We start from the raw sequence: 23,306 nt of genomic DNA, 5'->3' as shown, positions 1-23,306 counted from the left end.
AAGCATTCTAGTACAGTTAAATAGTTAAAAGGCCGCTCTCATTTTTAATTATCGGTATCGGGGGTTTTTTGGCAAGGAAAATATTGGATATCGGTATCGGCCAAAATTGTCATCGGTGTATCACTACATTGCAGCTTTCATTTAGGTTAATTAGATTGGTTGAAAGTAGGCTCTTGGTTTGTCTAACACAGGTACAAGCTCAGGGGGCATGAAACCAGATTTTTTTGGGGGGCGGGGAGTGGCACCAACCGAGGCAGTACTACCCTAAAATTGACTGATAATAAAACATACGTTTTCATTTCCCGTTTGAGAACACTTTCATACAGTGGTGCCTGCTGAACGCAAGCCAGGTCTCTGCAGTAGATCAGACTAGACTCCTTTTGCTACTTGCGTCATGGGAGGGGGAGGTCTGGCCCACATGTCTGTCACTCCTCATCAGCCAGTCAAGCATCAAGAGGCCACCCTAAGGGGTGCCTCGGATGCAAAGGGAGTAGAGGACTAGGTAAAAAAGGCGATGTCTGTGTAGTTCATTGAGAAATGTATGTGTGAGTGCATGCTTGTGTGCACGTGTGAGTGCCTGGTGTGTGAGAGGGCTGACGTTGCTGTGATGTATGAAAACTCTCTAGAGGGGCTCTTAAGAGCAAGACTGTGTAAGACACGTGGTCCGAGACAGTGAATGACGCAAATCATGAATAAAAACCAAAGTTAATGCTCAAATTCAGTGTGTGTTTGTTTATTACAGTTCCCTCACAATTTTCTTTGTGCATTTCAAAGAGGGTGGTTTGTGTGGTAGACTGGTTTGGGTGTACTGGGCAGAAGTACCCCGATGCTCAGATATAAACATGCATGGATTTCACATATTCAATGTACACATCCACACGTTTAAAAATACACACAATCCGTTACTCACGAATGCTCGTTGCTCCCACCCAGCCTCGCTTTTTGAGGAGCCAATCACGAGCCACAATGTCATGAATATGAATCGAGTTGAGTCCCGTGGCTACAAGGCTCTCCCGTATCCAAGAGCGGGGATATTTATAGCCCCTGATCTAAAAATACAACCACTGTTCCTGCCCACTACAGCGTCACTACGTTTCTGTACACTGACACCTCATTCTAATAGTGCACCTGTGTACAGTGTTTTCCATGGTGTAGGGTTAACTTGACCCTAGATGCTGATCTTGAGTCAGTATTGCATTTACCCTGGTAATGGTTAGGATTGGAGGAGGGGAAGCTGTTCCTAGATCGGTACCTAGAGTAAACTTTACCCCAAAACATTTTCCCCATAGAAATGGCTGAAGATGAAGCACCTTCTATCAGGGCTGGGCGATTATGGCTTAAAAATATCTTGATTATTACAAACTTACGGCCAATTCACGATATACATCTCGGGTTTGAATGTTTCCTCTAATTGTTCAACAAAGCTTATTTAAAGGTGAAATGCACTGTATTTCAAATATCAGCAATAATCTAATGATTTCGGGGCTTGTGAAATTATACCTGGGCTAAATATAAGCCTTCCACAACCATAAGACCCACTAATGTTTTTGTACAGGCCTTCCCTGTGGCTCAGTTGGTAGAGCATGGTGTTTGCAACGCCAGCATGGTGTGTGCAACGCCAGGGTTGTGGGTTCGATTCCCACGGGGTGCCAGTACAAAAAAAAAAATGTATGAAATGTATGCATTCACTACTGTAAGTCGCTCTTGATAAGAGCGTCTGCTAAATGACTAAAATGTAAATGTAATGTAATTGTTTTATGAAATTAATTTAATCAGCATTTTTGCAATCACTGATCTGGCTTTTTAAGTCTGTCTATGAAAATTCCCTTTTTGTTAAATTTAACCAGAACCATGCATAATGCACATTTACTAATAATTACCAACTTCTTGTAGCAGGCATTATAAAAAATTAGCACAGGTCTCATATAAACAATCTCTCAAGCAGAAGTCCACGTGCTAATTGGTAGGCAGCTAATCTTTATATTTAAAGTCTAGCCAACTTGGTTATATTTGCAAGCAAACAAAGTAGAACACACCCTTCTGTCTATCTCCAACTGTTTGAACAGATTGGTTGGCTGTCCACTGTTCAGATGTTGAAATCAAGTGGTTTACCTTATTCGTCAGAATGAGAAAGTTGCCAATTCCTTATATAATATTTTTTTATGCTCATTGCACATTTTATAAAACGTGTACCAGACAGCTAGTATAACAGTATGTGACAAATGCTGCTAGCGGTAAGTGGTACCACAATGAGGCGTGTGACGAACTCAGCATTCGGAATCAATGTTCATTGATACTCCCGTTTTAGTAGGTTCTGCTCTTCGCACAATTTGAGGAGTTGAGACATACAAATGGTATCGTTCGAAAGGTTTACTCTATTACAGTAAAATGTCTTATTGTGTTTCGGTGTCCTTGTGATCAGTTCTGTTTGAGCAAACCTCCAAATGCAAATGGCGAGTTGAAACTGTTTGTCTTTGTTGTTGTGAGTGACAGGGGAGTGGCTTCCGAGCGGGAAGGTGCACAGTACAGATGGCACAGAAGATGCGAAGGAGACGAGACCCAAAAAAACCACTAATAAAAATGAAAAAATATATTTGGACCTCGATTCTTGCGATGGAGGCATTTGCAACATTTGTGCTAAAACAAATAAGAATGAATTCGATATCGGCCAGCCCTACCTTCTATTCATTGTGATAATGATTCATAGGGTCATGGTTTGGTTTTCCCTTTGTTTCAGGGAGGGGATGCGGGGGAGGATTCTCTCACCAGGCATGTGTGTAAATTGTAGAGCATTATATTTGCAGGAAAAGCAAGGAAGAAAATGTTTTGAGCAATAGCGTCACCATACCCCACAATACTATGTTAATGCAACCAAAAGGCAACATTTACAGAAGTACAAGCTTCTCTACTTTCTCAGTTGATTTCCATACCTGTTAAATGCATGCTGTTAAGCGTTTGTGTGCATACCATAGTTCTGTCTTTTGTAGGTTTTCATTTTTTCCCTCACCTTGAAATACCTTGAGGGGATTCCCACTGGTTCAGTCAGAGGATGATGGCTACCTCCCAAGTGGCACACCTATTCCGTATATACTGCACTACCTTGACCAGGGCCCATCGCACTACTTGGATCCTAGTCAAACATAGTGCATTATATAGGGAATAGGGTGCCATAAAATACTTGAAAGTACTACAGTATTTTTTTGGGGTATCTGTACTTTACTATTTATATTTCTGACAACTTTTACTTCACTACATTCCTAAAGAAAATGTACTTTTTACTCCATACATTTTCCTTGACATCCAAAACTCGTTACATTTCGAACAGGAAAATGGTCCAATTCACACACTTCTCAAGAGAACATCCAAAGTGATTCCTACTGCCTCTGATCTGACTGACTCACTAAACAAATGCTTTGTTTGTAAATTATGTCTGAGTGTGCCCGAGTGTTGGAGTGTGCCCCTGGCTATCCTTAAAAAAAAAAAAAATAATAATAATAAATAAATTGGTGCCATCTGGTTTGCTTAATATAAGGAATGTGAAATGATTTCTACTTTTACTTCTGATACTAAAGTATATTTGTTCAATGAAATGTACATTTGACACTTAAGTATATTTAAATCCAAATACTTTTAGACTTTCACTCAAGTATTGTTTTACTGTGTGACTTTCACTTTTACCTTAGTCATTTTCGATTATCTTTTACTCAAGTATGAAGATTGGGTACTTTTTCCACCACTCCCATTTGGGATGTAGACAAATTAGTGTTGCAAGGTATACCGGTACCACGGACGTCATGTTACTTATGATACCTACATTTTTGAATACTGTAGTACCGTTTGATGATACTACCAAATTGTTGGGCCCTACCGATCTAAAGAACCCGCTACTGCCTGTTTATAAAATGTTTATTAAGTCAGTGTTTATAAATTGTTAAATTTAAGCAACAGCAACTAGTCACTTGTATGCGCAGGTCCAATCATGTCCACTTCATTTTCGTGCCAGGGTTTCTGTTAGGAAAATGTGGTGCAGGACATTTGACTGGCAACATTTACATTTACTGGACATTTGAGAAATCTGACGGACCCATGTGCATTGGGTGCGTAAACTGATTAGGGCGTCCACCCAGAGGAAATCTATTCAGCTACTTTGAAGCAAGGTAAGATATACCTCATGTATTAAAATGTTCAGGTTTCAGGGCGGCAGGTAGCCTAGTGGTTAGACCGTTGGACTAGTAACCGAAAGGTTGCAAGGTCGAATCCCTGAGCTAAGAAGTAAAAAATCTGTCATTCTGCCCCTGAACAAGGCAGTTAACCCACTGTTCCTAGGCCATCATTGAAAATAAGAATTTGTTCTTAACTGACTTGCCTAGTTAAATAAAAGTTACATTGCAAAGTAGTGTGTGAAGCGCTGATGAAGCCTGCCTCCCATTTGATGCTGCTGCAGTAGGTCTCGCGCTGTCTGACATATTTTCCTCTCATAGGATATACGCCGTGATAAATCAGATACACAAGGAATATACTGTAGCCTTCACACGCGCTAATTTTAATTCCATTAAATTATGCCAATTAATTGACCAGTCGACTGGTATTTTCACCAATTAATAGGTAAAAAAGCTTTATTTCGCTATGGGATTTTTTTCTAATGGAAAATTGGCTGGCTCCAATGTTAAATTAATCGGCTTTTCAACAACAACAAAAATATAGGCAAAAAGCCGGCTATTACCGGTTAACAGATCCTGTTTCATGTGCATATCAGGTGTGGAGGCTATAATCCGCCAGCCGAAGCCACTCTCCGGGTCTCTCTTCCTCCATCAGTTTAACATGTCATTTATTCAGATCCAGATCAGTCTTCTGTTGTTACATTTGACACATTGGAGCAGCGCTCAGAGCGAACAAAGTGGATGCATTGTATATAATTTCAACCCTGGTATAACCAAGAGCACAGGCCAGTCTGATAGGCATTGCATGTTTGCTGTCACGCAACGCAGCAGTGCCAGAGAGGGAAAAACGGCTTTGAGACGGTCATGCTTGCAGCTTTACAGCAAATTAAACGTCTCGTCTCTAGCTCAAACGGTTTAAGAAATTACTCATATTACTGCAGCTACCTTTTTTTCCTTGATTTGCGATTTCGCGCACATTTTCTATAATTTCACAAACCGTGCTGCTTGCCATTTTTAAACTAATCCGGGGACGCTAATTATTGTTTGGATAACATACGTTGTTCAGTCATGTTACCTAGCTCGCTAAAAACCTGGTAACTTGACAGTAGGTCTAGGCAAATTTGATTGACACAGCAAAAGGGTCTGCTACTCATGAGATGTGCTTCAAAGGTAGTTTACATTAGGCTTATATGAATCCTATCTTTCTGGTGCTCCTTACATTTCTGTTTGGTGCCCAACTTTTTAAAGTTGGGAGCAGAGGGTATGGGTTTGTGGGAAAAAGTGGTGTGTGTTTTGAAGGAGAGAGTGTGTGTCTGTGTTAACTGAAGATTAAATGTTTCATGCAGGGTTTTCCTCATACTGCCACAATGACATGCAGATCATTATGAATGTCTATTCCTTCCTCCCATTCCTCCAGCCAAATCACAGGCAGGCCTTTGCAAATATGAGCAAATCAGCGATTCTATGCTGTATTCTATTATATAGTGTGAAGTTAAATTCAATATGTAGAAGTGTGAATATCGGTGACAGGTTTTGTGTAGCACGTGCATAACGTTTAGAACGTGAACAAGTGTCGGGGGATGGGGCGAACAGGATGCTAGGCCACTCAGATTTTTTTCCACTGTGGTATTGCGATACCACTCGCGATTAGTGATGCACCAATATGACATTTTTGGCCGATACCGATGGCCGTTATTTTCCTTGCCAACATACCTGATACCGATATCAAAGATTTTAGCGGCCTTTTAAGCATTCTAGTACAGTTAAATAGTTAACGCACACACATGCACGCAGCGGTCATAGGCACTGCATCTCAGTGCAAAAGGCGTCACTACAGTCCCTGGTTCGAATCCAGGCTGCATCGCATCTGGCCGTGATTGGGAGTTCCATAGGGCGGCGCACAATTGGCCCAGTGTCATTGGAAATAAGAATTTGTGCTTGACTGACTTGGCTAGTTAAAAACAGGTTATACACACACACACCCTCCACACTGACCAAAAAGTTATTTTGTTGACATTTACGTATGTCCCATTACCAGTGAAACATAATCCAAACCTATTTATTTCACTTACTTGCTGTTTCGTTGTTCAGTTGTTTCATTCTCAACCAGGATTTCTATGGAACGCTGTTTGGGTCTTTGCGTGTCAAAAAAGATACACGTCAAAATCTGTTACAGTAGCTATATAGTTAGCTAGCTAACTATATAGCTAGGTGTCATCTAAAATAACCCTAATTTACAGGACCGTTCTTATTTGATTAATGGTGGTCGGACCCATCTGTGAAGCTAGCCTCAATAAGGATTAGCCGCAATAGTGGACTTTGCGGTTAGCCTTCAAAATAAAAGTATGGCATAATTACACTATTTGTATAGATTTGCATCACCATCAATTACTTTTATTTTAAAGGCAAACCGCAAATTCTACTTGTGCCTAATCCTTATTGTGGCTAGCTTCACAACACGGTCCGGTCGAGCCTCACTAGCCAGATGACGCTAGCTGGCTGCTTATAACGTTAGCTTGTCTTTGGGCAACAGGGTTAAGTAGCTGGCTAGCTATTTGTTTTTATGAACTGAAGTGCAATTTCAATAGGCGAACAACAATACTTACTCACAAGGATTCCTAAGAATAATGAAAATGACTGCAGTTTCTACTGGTCATTGTTTGCAGGCTGGTTGTATTGGTGCTAGCTAGGTACCAAGCTAAAGCTAGCTCCCCAGAAGTTGCGGTCAAACAAATTATGCTTTATTACCAACGCGGTATTGTAAACAGATCGGTCATGGCCAGTGTTTGCTGATTATTTATTTTTTACAACTTTGACAGTGCTACTGTATCTTTTTTGACACGCAAAGACCCACACGGCGTTCCATTAATATGTACTGTATGTCGTGAAGCTAATGGCAGTGAAGCTATTACTGTGTAACTCCGGTAGGGCAACATCTGAAAATAGCGCACTTGGTAGTGTGTACCGGTGCTCGACCAGTCGGCGAAAGCCAACATCACCCACGACAGAGAACAGTTGATTGTCAAGGGCAATGAATTCCATTATCTTGGCTTTAATGGATTTCGCCTTTGAGTTGTCTCGCTGAAATGTTCTTACTCTTTCAAATGACTGCTCGACTTGTTGACTGCTCGATCCACACAGCAGACATTGTGTGGGCTAGGTTAGGAATGTTGTATTGCACGTGTAGCGCAAAATTGTACGTGGCGTTATTGCGTCATGTACCTCAATCAAATCAATCAAATTTATTTATAAAGCCCTTCTTACATCAGCTGATATCTCAAAGTGCTGTACAGAAACCCAGCCTAAAATCCCAAACAGCAAGCAATGCAGGTGTAGAAGCACGGTGGCTAGGAAAAACTCCCTAGAAAGGCCAGAACCTAGGAAGAAACCTAGAGAGGAACCAGGCTATGAGGGGTGGCCAGTCCTTTTCTGGCTGTGCCGGGTGGAGATTATAACAGAACATGGCCAAGATGTTCAAATGTTTGTAGATGACCAGCAGGGTCAAATAATAATAATCAGTGGTTGTAGAGGGTGCAACAGGTCAGCACCTCAGGAGTAAATGGCAGTTGGCTTTTCATAGCCAATCATTCAGAGTATCTCTACCGCTCCTGCTGTCTCTAGAGAGTTGAAAACAGCAGGTCTGGGACAAGTAGCACATCCGGTGAACAGGTCAGGGTTCCATAGCCACAGGCAGAACAGTTGAAACTAGAGCAGCAGCACGGCCAGGTGGACTGGGGACAGCAAGGAGTCATCAGGCCAGGTAGTCCTGATGCATGGTCCTAGGGATCAGGGAGAGAGAGAAACTTAAATTCACACAGGACACCGAATAAGACAGGAGAAATACTCCAGATATAACAGACAGCCCTTAGCTCCCCGACACACAAACTACTGCAGCATGGAGGCTGAGACAGGAGAGGTCAGGAGACACTGTGGCCCCATCCGACAATACCCCCGGACAGGGCCGAACAGGCAGGATATAACCCCACCCACTTGCCAAAGCACAGCCACAACACCACTAGAGGGATATCTTCAACCACCAACCTACCATCCTGATACAAGGCCGAGTATAGCCCACAAAGCTCTCCACCACGGCACAACCCAAGGGGTTATATAAGTATGCACGGTAGCTTTGACATTGTTTTTTAACATCGGTGTTAAACTAAGCATCAGCCGATTCCGATATATCGTGCATCCCTACTCGCGATATTCCCCCTCAGGAGACTGAAAAGATTTGGCATGGGTCTTCAGATCCTCAAAAGGTTCTACAGCTGCATCATCGAGAGCATCCTGACTGGTTGCATCACTGCCTGGTATGGCAACTGCTCGGCCTCCGACTGCAAGGCACTACAGAGGGTAGTGCGTACGGCCCAGTACATCACTGGGGCCAAGTTTCCTGCCATCCAGGACCTCCACACCAGGCGGTGTCAGAGGAAGGCCCTAAAAATTGTCAGACTCCAGCCACGCTAGTCATAGACTGTTCTCTCTGCTACCGCACGGCAAGCGGTACCGGAGCGCCAAGTCTAGGTCCAAGAGGCTTCTTAACAGCTTCTACCCCCAAGCCATAAGATACCTAATCAAATGGCTACCCAGACTATTTGCCCCCCCCCCCCCCCCCTCTTTTACACGGCTGCTACTCGCTGTTGTTATCATCTATGGATAGTCACTTTAATAACTCTACCTACATGTACATATTACCTCAACTAACCGGTGCCCCCGCACATTGACTCTGTACTGGTACCCCCCTGTATATAGTCTCGCTATTGTTATTTTACTGCTGTTCTTTAATTACTTATGTTTATATTTATTGTTATCTGTGTTTTTTGTTTTTACTGCATTGTTGGTTAGGGGCTCGTAAGTAAGCATTTCACAAAGATCTACACCAGTTGTATTCCGGGCATGTGACATAATAAAAAATAAAAATAAAGATTTATCGTGATACTTGACTTGGTGTATCGTTTTGTTAGCAAACTGTTGGTAACTTGAACACTACAGACAATGTGGCATGGTGAATGGAATTTTTCTGTACTGGTCCTCGTTCGCCTTCTGGGAGAGGAGGGAGTCGGGAGGAGTGGACAGGCAGCCAACACATGTTACAGCACCCTGTCACCGCTTGACAGAGGCTGCCTAATCACACAGGTAACGGTGCGCCACAGGGACTGTAGCCGCGCAGACCCCATTAGCCATTATGGGAGTCTGTCAAACACACAGTAAGCGCACGCACACTATGAATTCACTCACTCACTTTAACACACACACAGATACAAAACCTGCCATCCATATATGAAGCAGTGACAAATTCGCTGCACACATGAGCAGTCAAAGATGAAAATGCCTAATGTTCTACTCCACTTCAGCAGGCATGTCAATCATATCTCCAGCTCTCTTTAAAGCCCATATTCTAGTTACACTTCTGGAAAATGTCTATGTGGACTTGTTGGATAACATTCAACTATTGTTCTGTTATTGTTGGAATAAAAGGGGCAGTCCAGAGGTTCTACAATTAGGTGTGTCACTGCAGCTGCCCAGCAATGGTATCGACTGTCTGGTATAGTACATGTCCAGAGGTGTGCAGTTTAATCTCATTGAATGGTAATAGCCAGAATGCAGCATCCAAGTCTTGATCCTAGACAGAAGTTTGATTTATACTGTTACAGTATCCTATAGACCACTCGTGTCATTAGTGATGTACACCCTAAACCAGGGATCATCAACTAGATTCAGCCGCAGGCCCATCTTTTCTTGAGAGGATGGTCAGGGGGCCGGAACATTAATTACAAATAATTTGTACACTGCAAATTGACTGCAAGAAGCCAAAACAGATATATAATCATTTCAAACCTTGCTTGCATTTGTATACGATCACATATACAGTATCTCTCTAATATGTGTGGGAATTCTGTGGAACAATTTTCCAAAATTAAAATCACTTAGAACTGATTTGCTGGTGTTATTTTTTTGTCTTTAGTGTCCATCAATAATAACTCAAATTTTGTATTTATTTTTAGCTCAGAACTTGGGTGGCCAAATAAAAATCACCCGCGGTCCAAATTCTGCCGGCGAGCCGCCAGTTGGGGTTACTCTGCCCTAAACTATTTACAACAGATGTTTAATCTTGGTGTTGTACCCTGAAATGCTCATGTTGTTCATCTGAAACATCTGTTCAATGCAGCTGCATTGTCATCCAAAAAACACTGATGCAACTGCTCGATGATCTGAATGTGGCCCTGTTGTGTTGGGCTTTTTTAAACGTCAGTGAAGCTCATGGACACTCACAGTACCAACAATTATCATCAGGAGATGACAATAATATGCTCCAGTCATTCCAGTCAAGATACAATCCAACTTCTGTGCAAGAAGACAAAGTATTATCTTATCTCACTTTCAAAACTGATTTTGTTCTTGGTTATTTTGTTTCCTTGATTTCCGTGATGAAAATTACGAATGATCCCTGACAGTGAGTTTGATTGCAGGAGATTATGATTGTAGATGGCATCTTTCTCTCTTCTTTTCACAGCTCTTTCGTGAAGTCAGGATCATGAAGATCTTGAATCACCCCAATATAGGTAAGACCAACCAACACATCTATTCTATCCTCACAATGCAAGTTATTTTCAAAAGCAATGCCAGTGTCAAGCAAGATTACTCCTAATGCTACCCTATTAATACTAACACTATCAAATCAAAATCAAATCAAATCAAATTTATTTTTATATAGCCCTTCGTACATCAGCTGATATTCTCAAAGTGCTGTACAGAAACCCAGCCTAAAACCCCAAACAGCAAGCAAAGCATGTGAAAGAAGCACGGTGGCTAGGAAAAACTCCCTAGAAAGGCCAAAAACCTAGGAAGAAACCTAGAGAGGAACCAGGCTATGAGGGGTGGCCAGTCCTCTTCTGGCTGTGCAGGGTGGATATTATAACAGAACATGGTCAAAATGTTAAAATGTTCATAAATGACCAGCATGGTCAAATAATAATAATCATAGTAGTTGTCGAGGGTGCAACAAGCACGTCCGGTGAACAGGTCAGGGTTCCATAGCCGCAGGCAGAACAGTTGAAACTGGAGCAGCAGCACGGCCAGGTGGACTGGGGACAGCAAGGAGTCATCATACCAGGTAGTCCTGAGGCATGGTCCTAGGGCTCAGGTCCTCCGAGAGAAAGACAGAAAGAGAGATATTACTACCACTTAACACGACTTCTTTCAAAACCTATTGTACAACATCCAGTTCATTTGTATCCATTTCTTTCCATACTCTGTGACGTGGACAGTTTTGAGAACAGAGCCATCTATAAAAAAAAAATTGAATATCACCCAAAGACTTCATTTTTTATTTAACTAGGCAAACAAATTCTTATTTACAATGACGGCCTACCCCGGCTAAACCCTAACCCGGACGACGCTGGGCCAATTGTGCGCCGCCCCATGGGACTCTCAATCACGGCCGGTTGTGATACAGCCTGGAATCGAACCAGGGTGTGTAGTGACACCTCAAGCACTGAGATGCAGTGACTTAGACCCCTGCGCCAGCTCGGGAGAATTGACCTAGGATAAGTACATGTATGCATTGTCTTCCTATTAATGTTTTTATGCTACTTCTTGTCCAGAGCAAAACATTTTACTCTGGGACTTGGGACTTGCCAGGCTAGGTAAAGGATACATAAAATAATAACAAACTAATAACAAGAGAACTTGATGGAAAGCGAAGTGGCATTCCAGGATGAAACGGCATTCCGGGATGTCGCTGTGCAGTGACGAATAGGGAAAAGGGAGCCAGCAGCCCTTATTAGAATGATTTGTTTTTGACCGGATCACATTCCGGTTGGCTTTGAGATGCTCCTGTTCTGGGTCAGCCCATTCCGGCTAGCCAACAGGGGGTCGGAAGTACTCCCATAAAACATAATTTTGACTGGGCGATGGCGTCATTAAGACCCTGGGCCTGGGAATGATTACACAATACACACGCACACACACTTCAAGGCAAGGGCAGAGATTTATCTGAAGGTAACCAGTGTCACTTAAAACCCCAGACACGCCTAGTTGCTTTTTACAACCTATTATTCACCAACCGATACAATTTCTTTCAGCCATAACTGGCATGTAGTGTCTTTCTGTTTTTGGGTTATGTTTAAAATCAAGTTAATGTCTGCAGTACCTTTTTTATTGTTAAATTTAGGCTGATGTATCCCATTTTTAGAACTAATCCAAATCTAACACATCTGACCTGACCTGATGGGAACGGGTTGAAGCAGTAGTTGTGGTAGCCTGAGCGCCAGTCAGTTTTAGCTATCATGCCAGCTCTTTGTCACGCATTATGTCAAACATGTTTGGCTTGACAATGACAACTATGGAGTTGGTAAGAGCACAAACAGATCTGGGACCAGGCTAGTTGAGTGGATGGGCAGGGCTGGCAATTATTAGGGTGGCTTTGCTCTCGATAACTGGCTTATTGTTTTAGGTGGGATAGTTTAGGGTGGGTTGTGCAGGCAGTCGCTGATATTGAATCTTAGAGGCCATCTTCTGCCACTGTGCCCTTGAGCAGGGCACTTAGGTTCTTAACTGCTCCTGGGATGTGCATGTAGGGTTTTGAGGAGTTTGAATAAAGCAGAAGACAAATCTGTTTCCTTAACTTCTCTGGGATTTGTGGGATGCTAGCGTCCCACCTCGACAACAGCCAGTGAAATTGCAGGGCGCCAAATTCAAACAACAGAAATCTCATAATTAATTAAAATTCCTCAAACGAATGGCACGTTTATCGCTCGTGGCCGTGAGCAACTCATGGCTTTCAGCTGAGCCACTTACTCTGAGTGGTCTTATTCGCTCCCCTTTCACAATAGAAGCCTGAAACAACTTCTAAAGACTGTTGACATCTACTGAAAGCCTTAAGAAGTGCAATCTGACCCCACAGACACTGACACTGGATACTGGATAGGCATTCACTTAAACTACAAACTTTAGAATTCCCACTTCCTGGTTGGATTTTTCTCAGGTTTTCGCCTGCCATATGAGTCCTGTTATACTCAGACATTATTTTAACGGTTTTAGGAACTTTAGAGTGTTTTCTATCCAAATCTACCAATTATATGCATATCCTAGCTTCTGGGCCTGAGTAGCAGGCAGTTTAGTTTGGGCACGCTTTTCATCCAAAATTCCAAATGCTGCCCCCTATCCTAGTGAAGTTAAGACAATGGACAATTAAGTAATCGTCATTATATTTTAATAATCAGGTCAATTTGACTTGAGTCCAGCCCTGATCAAACCTTCAGTCTCTTACTACCTTTCTCTTTTCCCGTTCTATGCCCAGAGTAATGAAATAAGTGTGACAGGTAGGTCATTTCATTCCTTTACATGTTGAAACAGACTCGGCGTGCTGGTCTCCACATTGTCAGGCAGCTGTATGTGTCTACGTGTGTGGGGCGGGGGGTGTCCTAGGAGGAGATGGCTAGATGGAAGGGGTTGGTGTGGTTTCGTTGTAGTTCATTGAAAAATGTATTTGTCTATGACGTGCGTCTAAGTCAAAAGCGCACGCACACACATCATATTCCCCGTGTGTGTGTGTGTGTGTGTGCGTGCGCGTGTGCATTTGAAAGAGCCTTTATGCATCCAGAGCAATGAGAAATGAATCACTTTCTTTGAACAATACATGGCTTTTTTTTTCATACACACAGATTATTTCTCTCAAATGTTGTGCACAAATTTGTTTACATCCCTGTTAGTGAGCATTTCTCCTTTGCCAAGATAATCCATCCACCTGACAGGTGTGGCATATCAAGAAGCTGATTAAACAGCATGATCATTACACAGGTGCACCTTGTGCTGGGAACAATAAGGCCACTTTAAAATGTATAGTTTTGTCGCACAATACCACAGATGTCTCAAGTTTTGAGGGAGCGTGCAATTGGCATGCTGACTGCAAGAATGTCCACCAGAGCTGTTGCCAGAGAATTTAATGTTCATTTCTGCTGCCTCCAACGTTGTTTTAGAGAATTTGAAAGTCCATCCAACTGGCCTTACAACCGCAGACCACGTGTAACCATGTCAGCCCAGTACCTCCACATACGGCTTCTTCCCCTGCAGGAGTATTTCTGTCTGTAATAAAGCCCTTTTGTTATAAAAACACATTCTGATTGGCTGGTTCTGGCTCCCCAGTGGGTGGACCTATGCCCTCCAAGGCCAACCTATGGCCGAGTGTGTGCATCCCTGCCAAGTCATGTGAAATCCATAGATAAAGGCCTAATTAATTAATTTAAATTGACTGATTTCCATATGAACTGTAACTCAGTAAAATCTTTGAAATTGTTGCATGTTGCATTTATATTTTTGTTCAGTTATAGATGCACCCTTTTCGTCTGTTAGCTAGTAGTTGACAGGATATGCTGTCCTCACTCATCCTCTATTTCTCTCCTTTTCTCTCCAGTTAAATTGTTTGAAGTCATTGAGACTGAGAAGACACTTTATTTGATAATGGAGTACGCCAGTGGTGGTGAGTATGAACAAAATAATGATTGAATCTAAAATGACTGTCTGTTAACTATAATGCTTCCCCCCCATGCACAGTATTTTTTTGGGGGCAAGTGATAAAGGTTTTGACCATAAATGTCTTTTCCCGTTTCAGTAAGCGCACATTCTCTTTCTTTTGAGACATTTGTATATTTTGTGTGCACCTTAAAGAGCAGCTGTACTAGCACATTGGCAGACAACTCCCAGGTATTGGAGAGCCGCGTTGTGTGCAGGCTTTCAGCTAAGACGCCAAATTATTCTTATTATTCTGGTACAAACTGAAGATTGTAATTAGCTGATGACTTGAATCAGGTGTGTTAGTTGGGCTGGATCAAAAGCCTGCACACCTGCGGCTCTCCAGGACTGGAGCTGCCGAAGCTTTTTGGTTTGCAGTAGTAGATGTGTTTCCTCCCTCACTCCAGACCTCACTCTTTCTTTCTCTCGCCATGTCCCTGTCCAGGTGAGGTATTTGACTACTTAGTTGCACATGGAAGGATGAAGGAAAAAGAAGCTCGAGCCAAGTTTCGCCAGGTGAGTTACTGCTAACACACACACTCGGTCACACACAACTGCAGGCTCACACACACTCCCGCAAACACACACTTACACACAGAGTATAGCGATACAAGCACGTGCGTGCGCGCACACACTGCTGAAAACCGCTGTGTGAAGAGGTGCAGCGATGTCACCAGACATATCCTCTGTCATCAATCTAGTGGGGAGGGAGGAAAGGAGAGAAAGGCACTGCAAGAGACGGGTCCGTGCTCTGAATAAATGGATGAGTTAATGACCTCCTAGGAACAGTTCATGACTGCATGTATGTTCATGTTCTACAGGAAAAGGGGGGATACCTAGTCAGTTGTACAACTGAATGCATTCAACTGAAATGCATCTTCCACATTTAACCCAACCCCTCTGGGGGCTACCTTAATCGGCATCCACGTCATCGGCACCGGCTGTCTATTAGGGTGTGTGTCATGCCACTTTGAGTCCTCCAGGCGAGGTTGGGCATGTCTCTTACAGTTTGTGTGTATTCTACAAGCCAGGCAGTGTGTGCGTTGATAACATCTCAGTAAAGTGTGTGTGTGTGCTCATGAAGTTCCCATATCTGTTACTCAGCACGAACAGACCTCATGCTGATTCACCAAGCAGAAATACAGAACATCATTATAGTCATTTATTACTCCCCTAGTGCACTTCTGTCAACCCACACTGACCTCTAGTGGTGGTGTTTTGGCATCACAGCATCCTTGCGTGACTAAGTTAAAATTTGACTTAAGCGGAAGCTCCGATTCCCCTTAAGTATAGGTTAGTCAATGGCCCCGTCTAGAAACAGGTCCTAGGTCTTTCCCCTAGACTCTAGAGGTAGTCCTTAAGCATAGCAGAATCCTTTTATGAAGTGTCTCTCCCAAGTATATAAGGTTTGTGTTGGTCAATGGCCCTGTCCAGAAACAACCCCTAGCCCATATCCACTACCCACCTTGGCACATTTGTAGATCTGAAGCGATTGGATAGGTGTAAGAAACAGGGCAAAAAAATCATAGCGCAAGGTCAATCTATTACTATATTGCTGTCCCCTATCCAGTCCTTTCAGATCTACCTAGGAGACAATATAGAATTGCACAAAAAGTCTAAACTGTTCATTTGGAATGGGACAAATGTCTAACCTTTTTCTTTGCATCCTTCCTTTATCTCTCCTTTGAGCTAACTGTAAGGTGACCAGATGTCCCCAATTTCCAGGACAGTCCCAGATTCTGGTGGCATGTCCCTGGAAATGTCCCTGATTAGCCCTCAAAGAAAAAAGCAACTCTGAAGTTAAAATGAGGCTGATATTGAAATAATCAAACACTGTATCCAATCAGATTTACATATAAAAATGCTGTCTTTCACTGTACCCAACTCGTTTTCCTTTTATGGTAATATTTATCAGTGATAACCTATATTGTAACCACTGCATGAACGACCATGCCCATGGTCAGAAAGTGCCTCCAACAGCATAGCTACCAAACTTGGGTGATATGCTAAGATTTAGAACTATGGAGGGGTAATCAATTTTTCGCGCAGCTAAAATCTAGTCACCTAAGCTAACAGATCAGTGCCCATATTATGTGTCTCAGAATAGGACTGCTGATCTAGGATCTGCTTTTTAGATCATGAGATAATATGGACAAAGGGGACCTGATCCTAGGTTAGCACTCCTACTCTGGAGATACTTTATGAATTCGGCCCTGGAAAATGTGTGGCGTCCACTTCATTTTAGTGTTGTCCTATCCAGTCTTGTCAGAATTGATGTAGCGTTAGCATACCTCGAGGGAGGAAGGATGACTTATTTATGTAGCATTCAAACAGAGTACCCCATCTCTGACTGATGAGAGCGTTGACTGATGAGAGCCTTATTGCTAGGAGGCTAATGCAATCCAACCTCTGCTAGGAATGGGGACTAATTAATTTGTAGCGTAGCATTAGCCGTCAGTAGAGCGATAGCGTAGCGGCTAAATCTACCATTGAGATCTGTTAGCTTAGCTTGGTAATTTGTTGATTTAGTTAAATCAAGTGTGTTAATGCTGGGGTAGAAATGTACAGCCTGAGAGACCCCTAGGAATGGATTGAAAAGAAATTGTCCCCCTCCAACAGAATTTTCTTTCTTTCAGATTGTCTCTGCAGTGCAGTATTGCCATCAGAAGAGGATTGTCCACAGGGATCTGAAGGTGAAAACCAATACCATACATGCTGCTGTAGCATTGGAACTTTGCGCCATCAAGGGTCACACACACATTGTCTGTCTGTGATTCACTGTCTGAGTAGACATTGATCGTTACAGATTGACAGACACTCAGACTCTCTCTCTCTCTCTCTCTCTCTCTCTCTCTCTCTCTCTCTCGATCAATGTATATCCGTCTTTCTGTCTGCTGTATCTCTTGTATACAGATACTCACCCCCCTCTTCCAATCTCCAATCAGGCTGAGAACCTACTCCTGGACGCAGACATGAACATCAAGATTGCAGACTTCGGCTTTAGCAACGAGTTTACCCTGGGCAGTAAGCTGGACACGTTCTGCGGCTCCCCGCCCTACGCTGCCCCAGAGCTGTTCCAGGGGAAGAAGTATGACGGGCCCGAGGTGGACGTCTGGAGCCTGGGGGTCATACTGTACACACTTGTCAGCGGCTCACTGCCCTTTGATGGACAGAATCTAAAGGTGTGTTTGGTGGGGGGTGGTTGTGTGTGGGTTTTGGGGGAAATTCTGTATGGAACCTATGGGTTATAGGTATTGGTTGAAGCTCAGTGTTAAATTCCAATATGACACCAATCTCGATAAAAATTCGCAAATCAACTTTATTGGAGGTACACAACACACTCCCCGCCTCTTTCGTCATGAGCCGTCCGTTATGGTATATTTAAAAAATATATATTTTTTCTCAAATTCTGGACGTCGGATTAAAACGAGACTATAGCGTCCATAAAGTTACCATTGGACTTAAATGCCATTTTTTTTATTTCTTTTATTATTAAATGTATAATTTATCACTCACGTGCACATTTCCATCCTTTAAGAAACAACGATGTGCTACCTTTTTGTAGCATTTCTGACAATGTTAACATATTTGTTTTTTGCCCAAACTCCGAGTAAAAACACCGGGTCGGTTGCTCGGAAACAACATGGCTGCTTGCACCATGTTGCCAGTCATAAGAAGTGTATGCAAACAAACCTAAGCTACTGTATATAGCTAGCTATATGGTGGTATTCAAGCTGAGGTTAATCAATAAATGCAAACAGATATTTTGGTTAGCTAGGTAGCTAACTAGCGAACATTAGCTTGTACAAAGTCCAGCAGCTAGCCTTTGTAGCCAGTTAACACCTGTCAGCTGAAAGCTAGCTAGATAATGGACAGGCAAATAAAGGTAGCTGGCCAATGAATGTAGTTTTGATTAGCTCGGTAGATAGCTCGCTATCTAATGTAGCGTTAGATGAGAGCTAACGCTGGCTAGGTAGCTAACCAACAAGTGAAAAAGCTAGCTAGCTATATTTAGCCAAGTATGGTTTTTCACATAAAGTCATCATGTGTTAACTGCTGATCTAGACACTTGCGTGCAATCGGAGCACAAACAAATATGCACAAATAAACTAGCGAACGTCCTTGGATGCTATGAACGCCAATTTAACTTTAACTAGCTAAGTAACCTAAGCCACCCGAAGACTGTAGCGTTGGCTAACGTTGATGGCCAGATCATGCACCACAATATATCATACTTTCTTGCGTTAGTTAGTTAGTTAATGTTACTTTGGGAAACTGCCAAGCTAATCACTTTCATTTGCATTGTACAGACCGAGCTATGGTAACGTTAAGACGAGGTAGCCAGATTTCAGACAGGACAAACACTGCAGTTAGCCATGCTACATTTCCTCGACTAAGAACAACCAAGACCACAACACAAACCATAACAGAGAAAACAAATTGCTTTGTTAAGAAACAGTAAGTTAGCTATGTTGAACCGCATATAATATATTGTTGAACCCCAAACGCACATGTACAGATAGCCTTGGAAAGCGCAACTGATGGTTAACAGCATCGCTGTTTCAAACACATGTTGAATAAATTCCAGCTCTGGCATAAACTCCCTCTCTTGCCGTCTTTACATTTATATCCCAAATGTGTGCTGACTGACCAACACAGTGTCAAATTACTTTTCAGTGTGTACACAGAAAATCCGAAATCGCCATACACAAGTAAAACATAGTCAGGGGGCTCCACACGCTGCACCAGGTTAAAATAACAACATCAGAATCATTGCTTGGTTACGCGACTTGCTGTGTGCCAGTTTGGTCTCATAGATTAGAAGCAACATACTAAATGTAAATCAAGGACACTGAAATAAGTATATGTTACATAAAACAAAGTTACTTAAGGGAAAATGTTCCTATTTCTGAAGTTAATCTCTATTTTTGGTGTAAATGGCATGTTATAGAAGGATCCGGACCCTTTTTGTTGTTGTGTGATTTGGCTTGTTTTTGAGAAACTTACCTCAGCCGCAATTCACTTTCTCATTGCTCGTTGTGCAGTATCAGTACACAACGATGAACAAAAGCTCAAAATATATTCTCTTAAAACGGCATTGTTGGTTAAGGGCTTGTGAGTAAGCATTTCACTGTAAGGTCTACAGTTGTTGTATTGGGCGCATGTGACACGCTCTCAGTATAGTTATGTATGTATTTCGATGTAGTACACATGAAATTCCCCTACGGAACTGTTCAGGCCAAGCGTGTCCCGTGGGCGGCGCAGCACAGCTGGTAGAAGAAACGTCTCGAGTCACACAAAATGGATTATAACATTGCAGATAAAGTTCGGAATGATATAATTTCATGTGTACAACATCTAAAGACCTGTATCACTATACTGTAATGAAACAGCAGGGAGCAGGTCTCGAACCCTCGACCTTCTAGCCTGAAGTCCAGCGCGCTATCGACTGTGCCGCAAAAGCATGATCGAGCGGCAGAGTTGATATCCGCGTTTATAAACCCAGGGTCGTTACAATACTGAGAGCATGTCTGTATCTAAAAGGACGTGCCCTGATACTACACAACGAGAAATTAGGAAGTGAATCGTGAATAGGGTAAGTCTCTCAAAAACGAGCCAAATCACACAAAAAAGTATATGGACCCTTCTATAACATCCCATATACAGTGAGGGGAAAAAAGTATTTGATCCCCTGCTTATTTTGTACGTTTCCCCATTGACAAAGGAATGATCAGTCTATAATTTTAATGGTAGGTTTATTTGAACAGTGAGAGACAGAATAACAACAACAAAAATCCAGAAAAACGCATGTCAAAAATGTTATAAATTGATTTGCATTATTTGACCCCCTCTCAATCTGAAAGATTTCTGGCTCCCAGGCGTCTTTTATACAGGTAACGAGCTGAGATTAGGAGCACACTTTTAAAGGGAGTGCTCCTAATCTCAGCTTGTTACCTGTATAAAAGACACCTGTCCACAGAAGCAATCAGATTCCAAACTCTCCTCCATGGCCAAGACCAAAGAGCTCTCCAAGGATGTCAGGGACAAGATTGTAGACCTACACAAGGCTGGAATGGGCTACAAGACCATCGCCAAGCAGCTTGGTGAGAAGGTGACAACAGTTGGTGCGATTATTCGCAAATGGAAGAAACACAAAAGAACTGTCAACCGCCCTCGGCCTGGGGCTCCATGCAAGATCCCACCTCGTGGAGTTGCAATGATCATGAGAATGGTAAGGAATCAGCCCAGAACTACACGGGAGGATCTTGTCAATGATCTCAAGGCAGCTGGGACCATAGTCACCAAGAAAACAATTGGTAACACACTACGCCGTGAAGGACTGAAATCCTGCAGTGCCCGCAAGGTCCCCCTGCTCAAGAAAGCACATATACATGCCCGTCTGAAGTTTGCCAATGAACATCTGAATGATTCAGAGGACAACTGGGGGAAAGTGTTGTGGTCAGATGAGACCAAAATGGAGCTCTTTGGCATCAACTCAACTCACCGTGTTTGGAGGAGGAGGAATGCTGCCTATGACCCCAAGAACACCATCTCCACCGTCAAACATGGAGGTGGAAACATTATGCTTTGGGGGTGTTTTTCTGCTAAGGGGACAGGACAACTTCACCGCATCAAAGGGACGATGGACGGGGCCATGTACCGTCAAATCTTGGGTGAGAACCTCCTCCCCTCAGCCAGGGCATTGAAAATGGGTCATGGATGGGTATTCCAGCATGACAATGACCCAAAACACATGGCCAAGGCAACAAAGGAGTGGCTCAAGAAGAAGCACTGGCCTAGCCAGTCTCCAGACCTTAATCCCATAGAAAATCTGTGGAGGGAGCTGAAGGTTCGAGTTGCCAAACGTCAGCCTCGAAACCTTAATGACTTGGAGAAGATCTGCAAAGAGGAGTGGGACAAAATCCCTCCTGAGATGTGTGCAAACCTGGTGGCCAACTACAAGAAACGTCTGACCTCTGTGATTGCCAACAAGGGTTTTGCCACCAAGTACTAAGTCATGTTTTGCAGAGGGGTCAAATACTTATTTCCCTCATTAAAATGCAAATCATTTTATAACATTTTTGACATGCGTTTTTCTGGATTTTTTTGTTGTTATTCTGTTTCTGTCTCTCACTGTTCAAGTAAACCTACCATTACACTTATAGACTGATCATTTCTTTGTCAGTGGGAAAATGTACAAAATCAGCAGGGGATCAAATACTTTTTTCCCTCACTGTACATCAACAATAGAGATTTACTTCAGAAATATGACAATTCTCAGTTAAGGCAAAAACAAGGGTGGTTTGCTGGGGTGGAAGGATAGGCATATAACGTGAATGTCTAGCAACCCAAATGTTGAGTGTTCGAATCTCATCATGGACAATTTTAGCTAATTACCAACTTTGCTACTACTTAGTACTTAGCATGTTAGCTTGTCTGTAGAGCTTTGAGACAGGATTCTGTCGAGGCACAGATCTGGGGAAGGGTACCAAAAAATGTTTGCAGCATGAAAGGTCTCCAAGAACACAGTGGCCTCAATCATTCTTAAATAAAAGAAGTTTAGAACCACCATGACTCTTCCTAGAGCTAGCCGCCCAGCAAAACTGAGCAATTGGGGGAGAAGAGCCTTGGTCAGGGAGGTGACCATGAGCCCGATGACCACTGCCAGAGCTCAGGAGTTCCTCTGTGGAGATGAGAGAACCTTCCAGAATGACAACCATCTCTGCAGCACTCCACCAATCAGGCTTTTATGGTAGAGTGGCCAGACGGAAGCCACTTCTCAGTAGAAGGCACATGACAGCTCACTTGGAGTTTGCCAAAAGGGAACCTAAAGGACTCTGACCATGAGAAACAAGTTTCTTTGTAATATGCCAGGGAGATGGCAACAGTGTACATAAGAAAGTAATACTACATGTATGTTGTGCCTCATCCTAGTAATTTTGTCCCTTTCCCCCTCATAATTCATAATTTAGCCTACTGTTCTGACTTGGTGGGGCACATGTAGCCTGTTTTAGAGAAATGTCATTGAATATTGTAAGACCATTGTGCTTATATACCCCTTTATTTCTCCTACGGTTCTGACATGGTGTACAGGGAGAATATTGTAAGAACGGCCCATGTTCTGAATTCTGTTTCAAAAGTGCTGAACAAATTGTTGTATTGACTACACTACCGGTCAAAAGTTTTAGAACACCTACTCATTCAAGTGTTTTTCTTTATTTTTACTATTTTCTACTTTGTTGAATAATAGTGAAGACATCAAAACTATGAAATAACACATATGGAATAATGTATTAACCCAAAAACGTTTAAACAAATCTAAATATATTTTATATTTGAGATTCTTCAAATAGCCACCTTTGCCATGATGGCTTTGCACACTCTTGGCTTTCTCTCAACCAGCTTCATGAGGTAGTCACCTGGAATGCCTTTCAATTAAAAGTTCATTTGTGGAATTACTCTCCTCAATGCGTTTGAGAAACTACAGTTCATCATTACTTTAAGACATGAAGCTCAGTCAATCCGGAATGTTTCAAGAACTTTGACAGTTTCTTCAAGTGCAGTCGCAAAAACCATCAAGCGCTATAATGAAACTGTCTCTCATGAGGACCACCACAGGAAAGGAAGACCCAG

General features: G+C 42.6%; 1 protein-coding gene across 2 annotated transcripts in view; it reads left to right on the top strand.

The window, feature by feature from the left end:
- mark1 (MAP/microtubule affinity-regulating kinase 1) overlaps positions 1-23,306 on the top strand; it is a 113,287-nt gene that overhangs the window by 64,112 nt on the left and 25,869 nt on the right. For both annotated transcript variants that reach the window (XM_014170765.3, XM_014170785.3), the window contains exons 4-8: positions 10,675-10,723; positions 14,575-14,640; positions 15,118-15,188; positions 17,309-17,365; positions 17,618-17,854. In XM_014170765.3, the coding sequence (XP_014026240.1) occupies positions 10,675-10,723; positions 14,575-14,640; positions 15,118-15,188; positions 17,309-17,365; positions 17,618-17,854 (480 nt within the window). The remainder of the gene's footprint in view (positions 1-10,674; positions 10,724-14,574; positions 14,641-15,117; positions 15,189-17,308; positions 17,366-17,617; positions 17,855-23,306) is intronic.

This window comes from Salmo salar, chromosome 02 (assembly GCF_965601325.2).
Source record: "Salmo salar chromosome 02, fSalSal1, whole genome shotgun sequence".
Taxonomy (NCBI): domain Eukaryota; kingdom Metazoa; phylum Chordata; class Actinopteri; order Salmoniformes; family Salmonidae; genus Salmo; species Salmo salar.
Note: the sequence above shows the minus strand (reverse complement) of the source record. Positions and strands in the feature narration are given on the sequence as shown.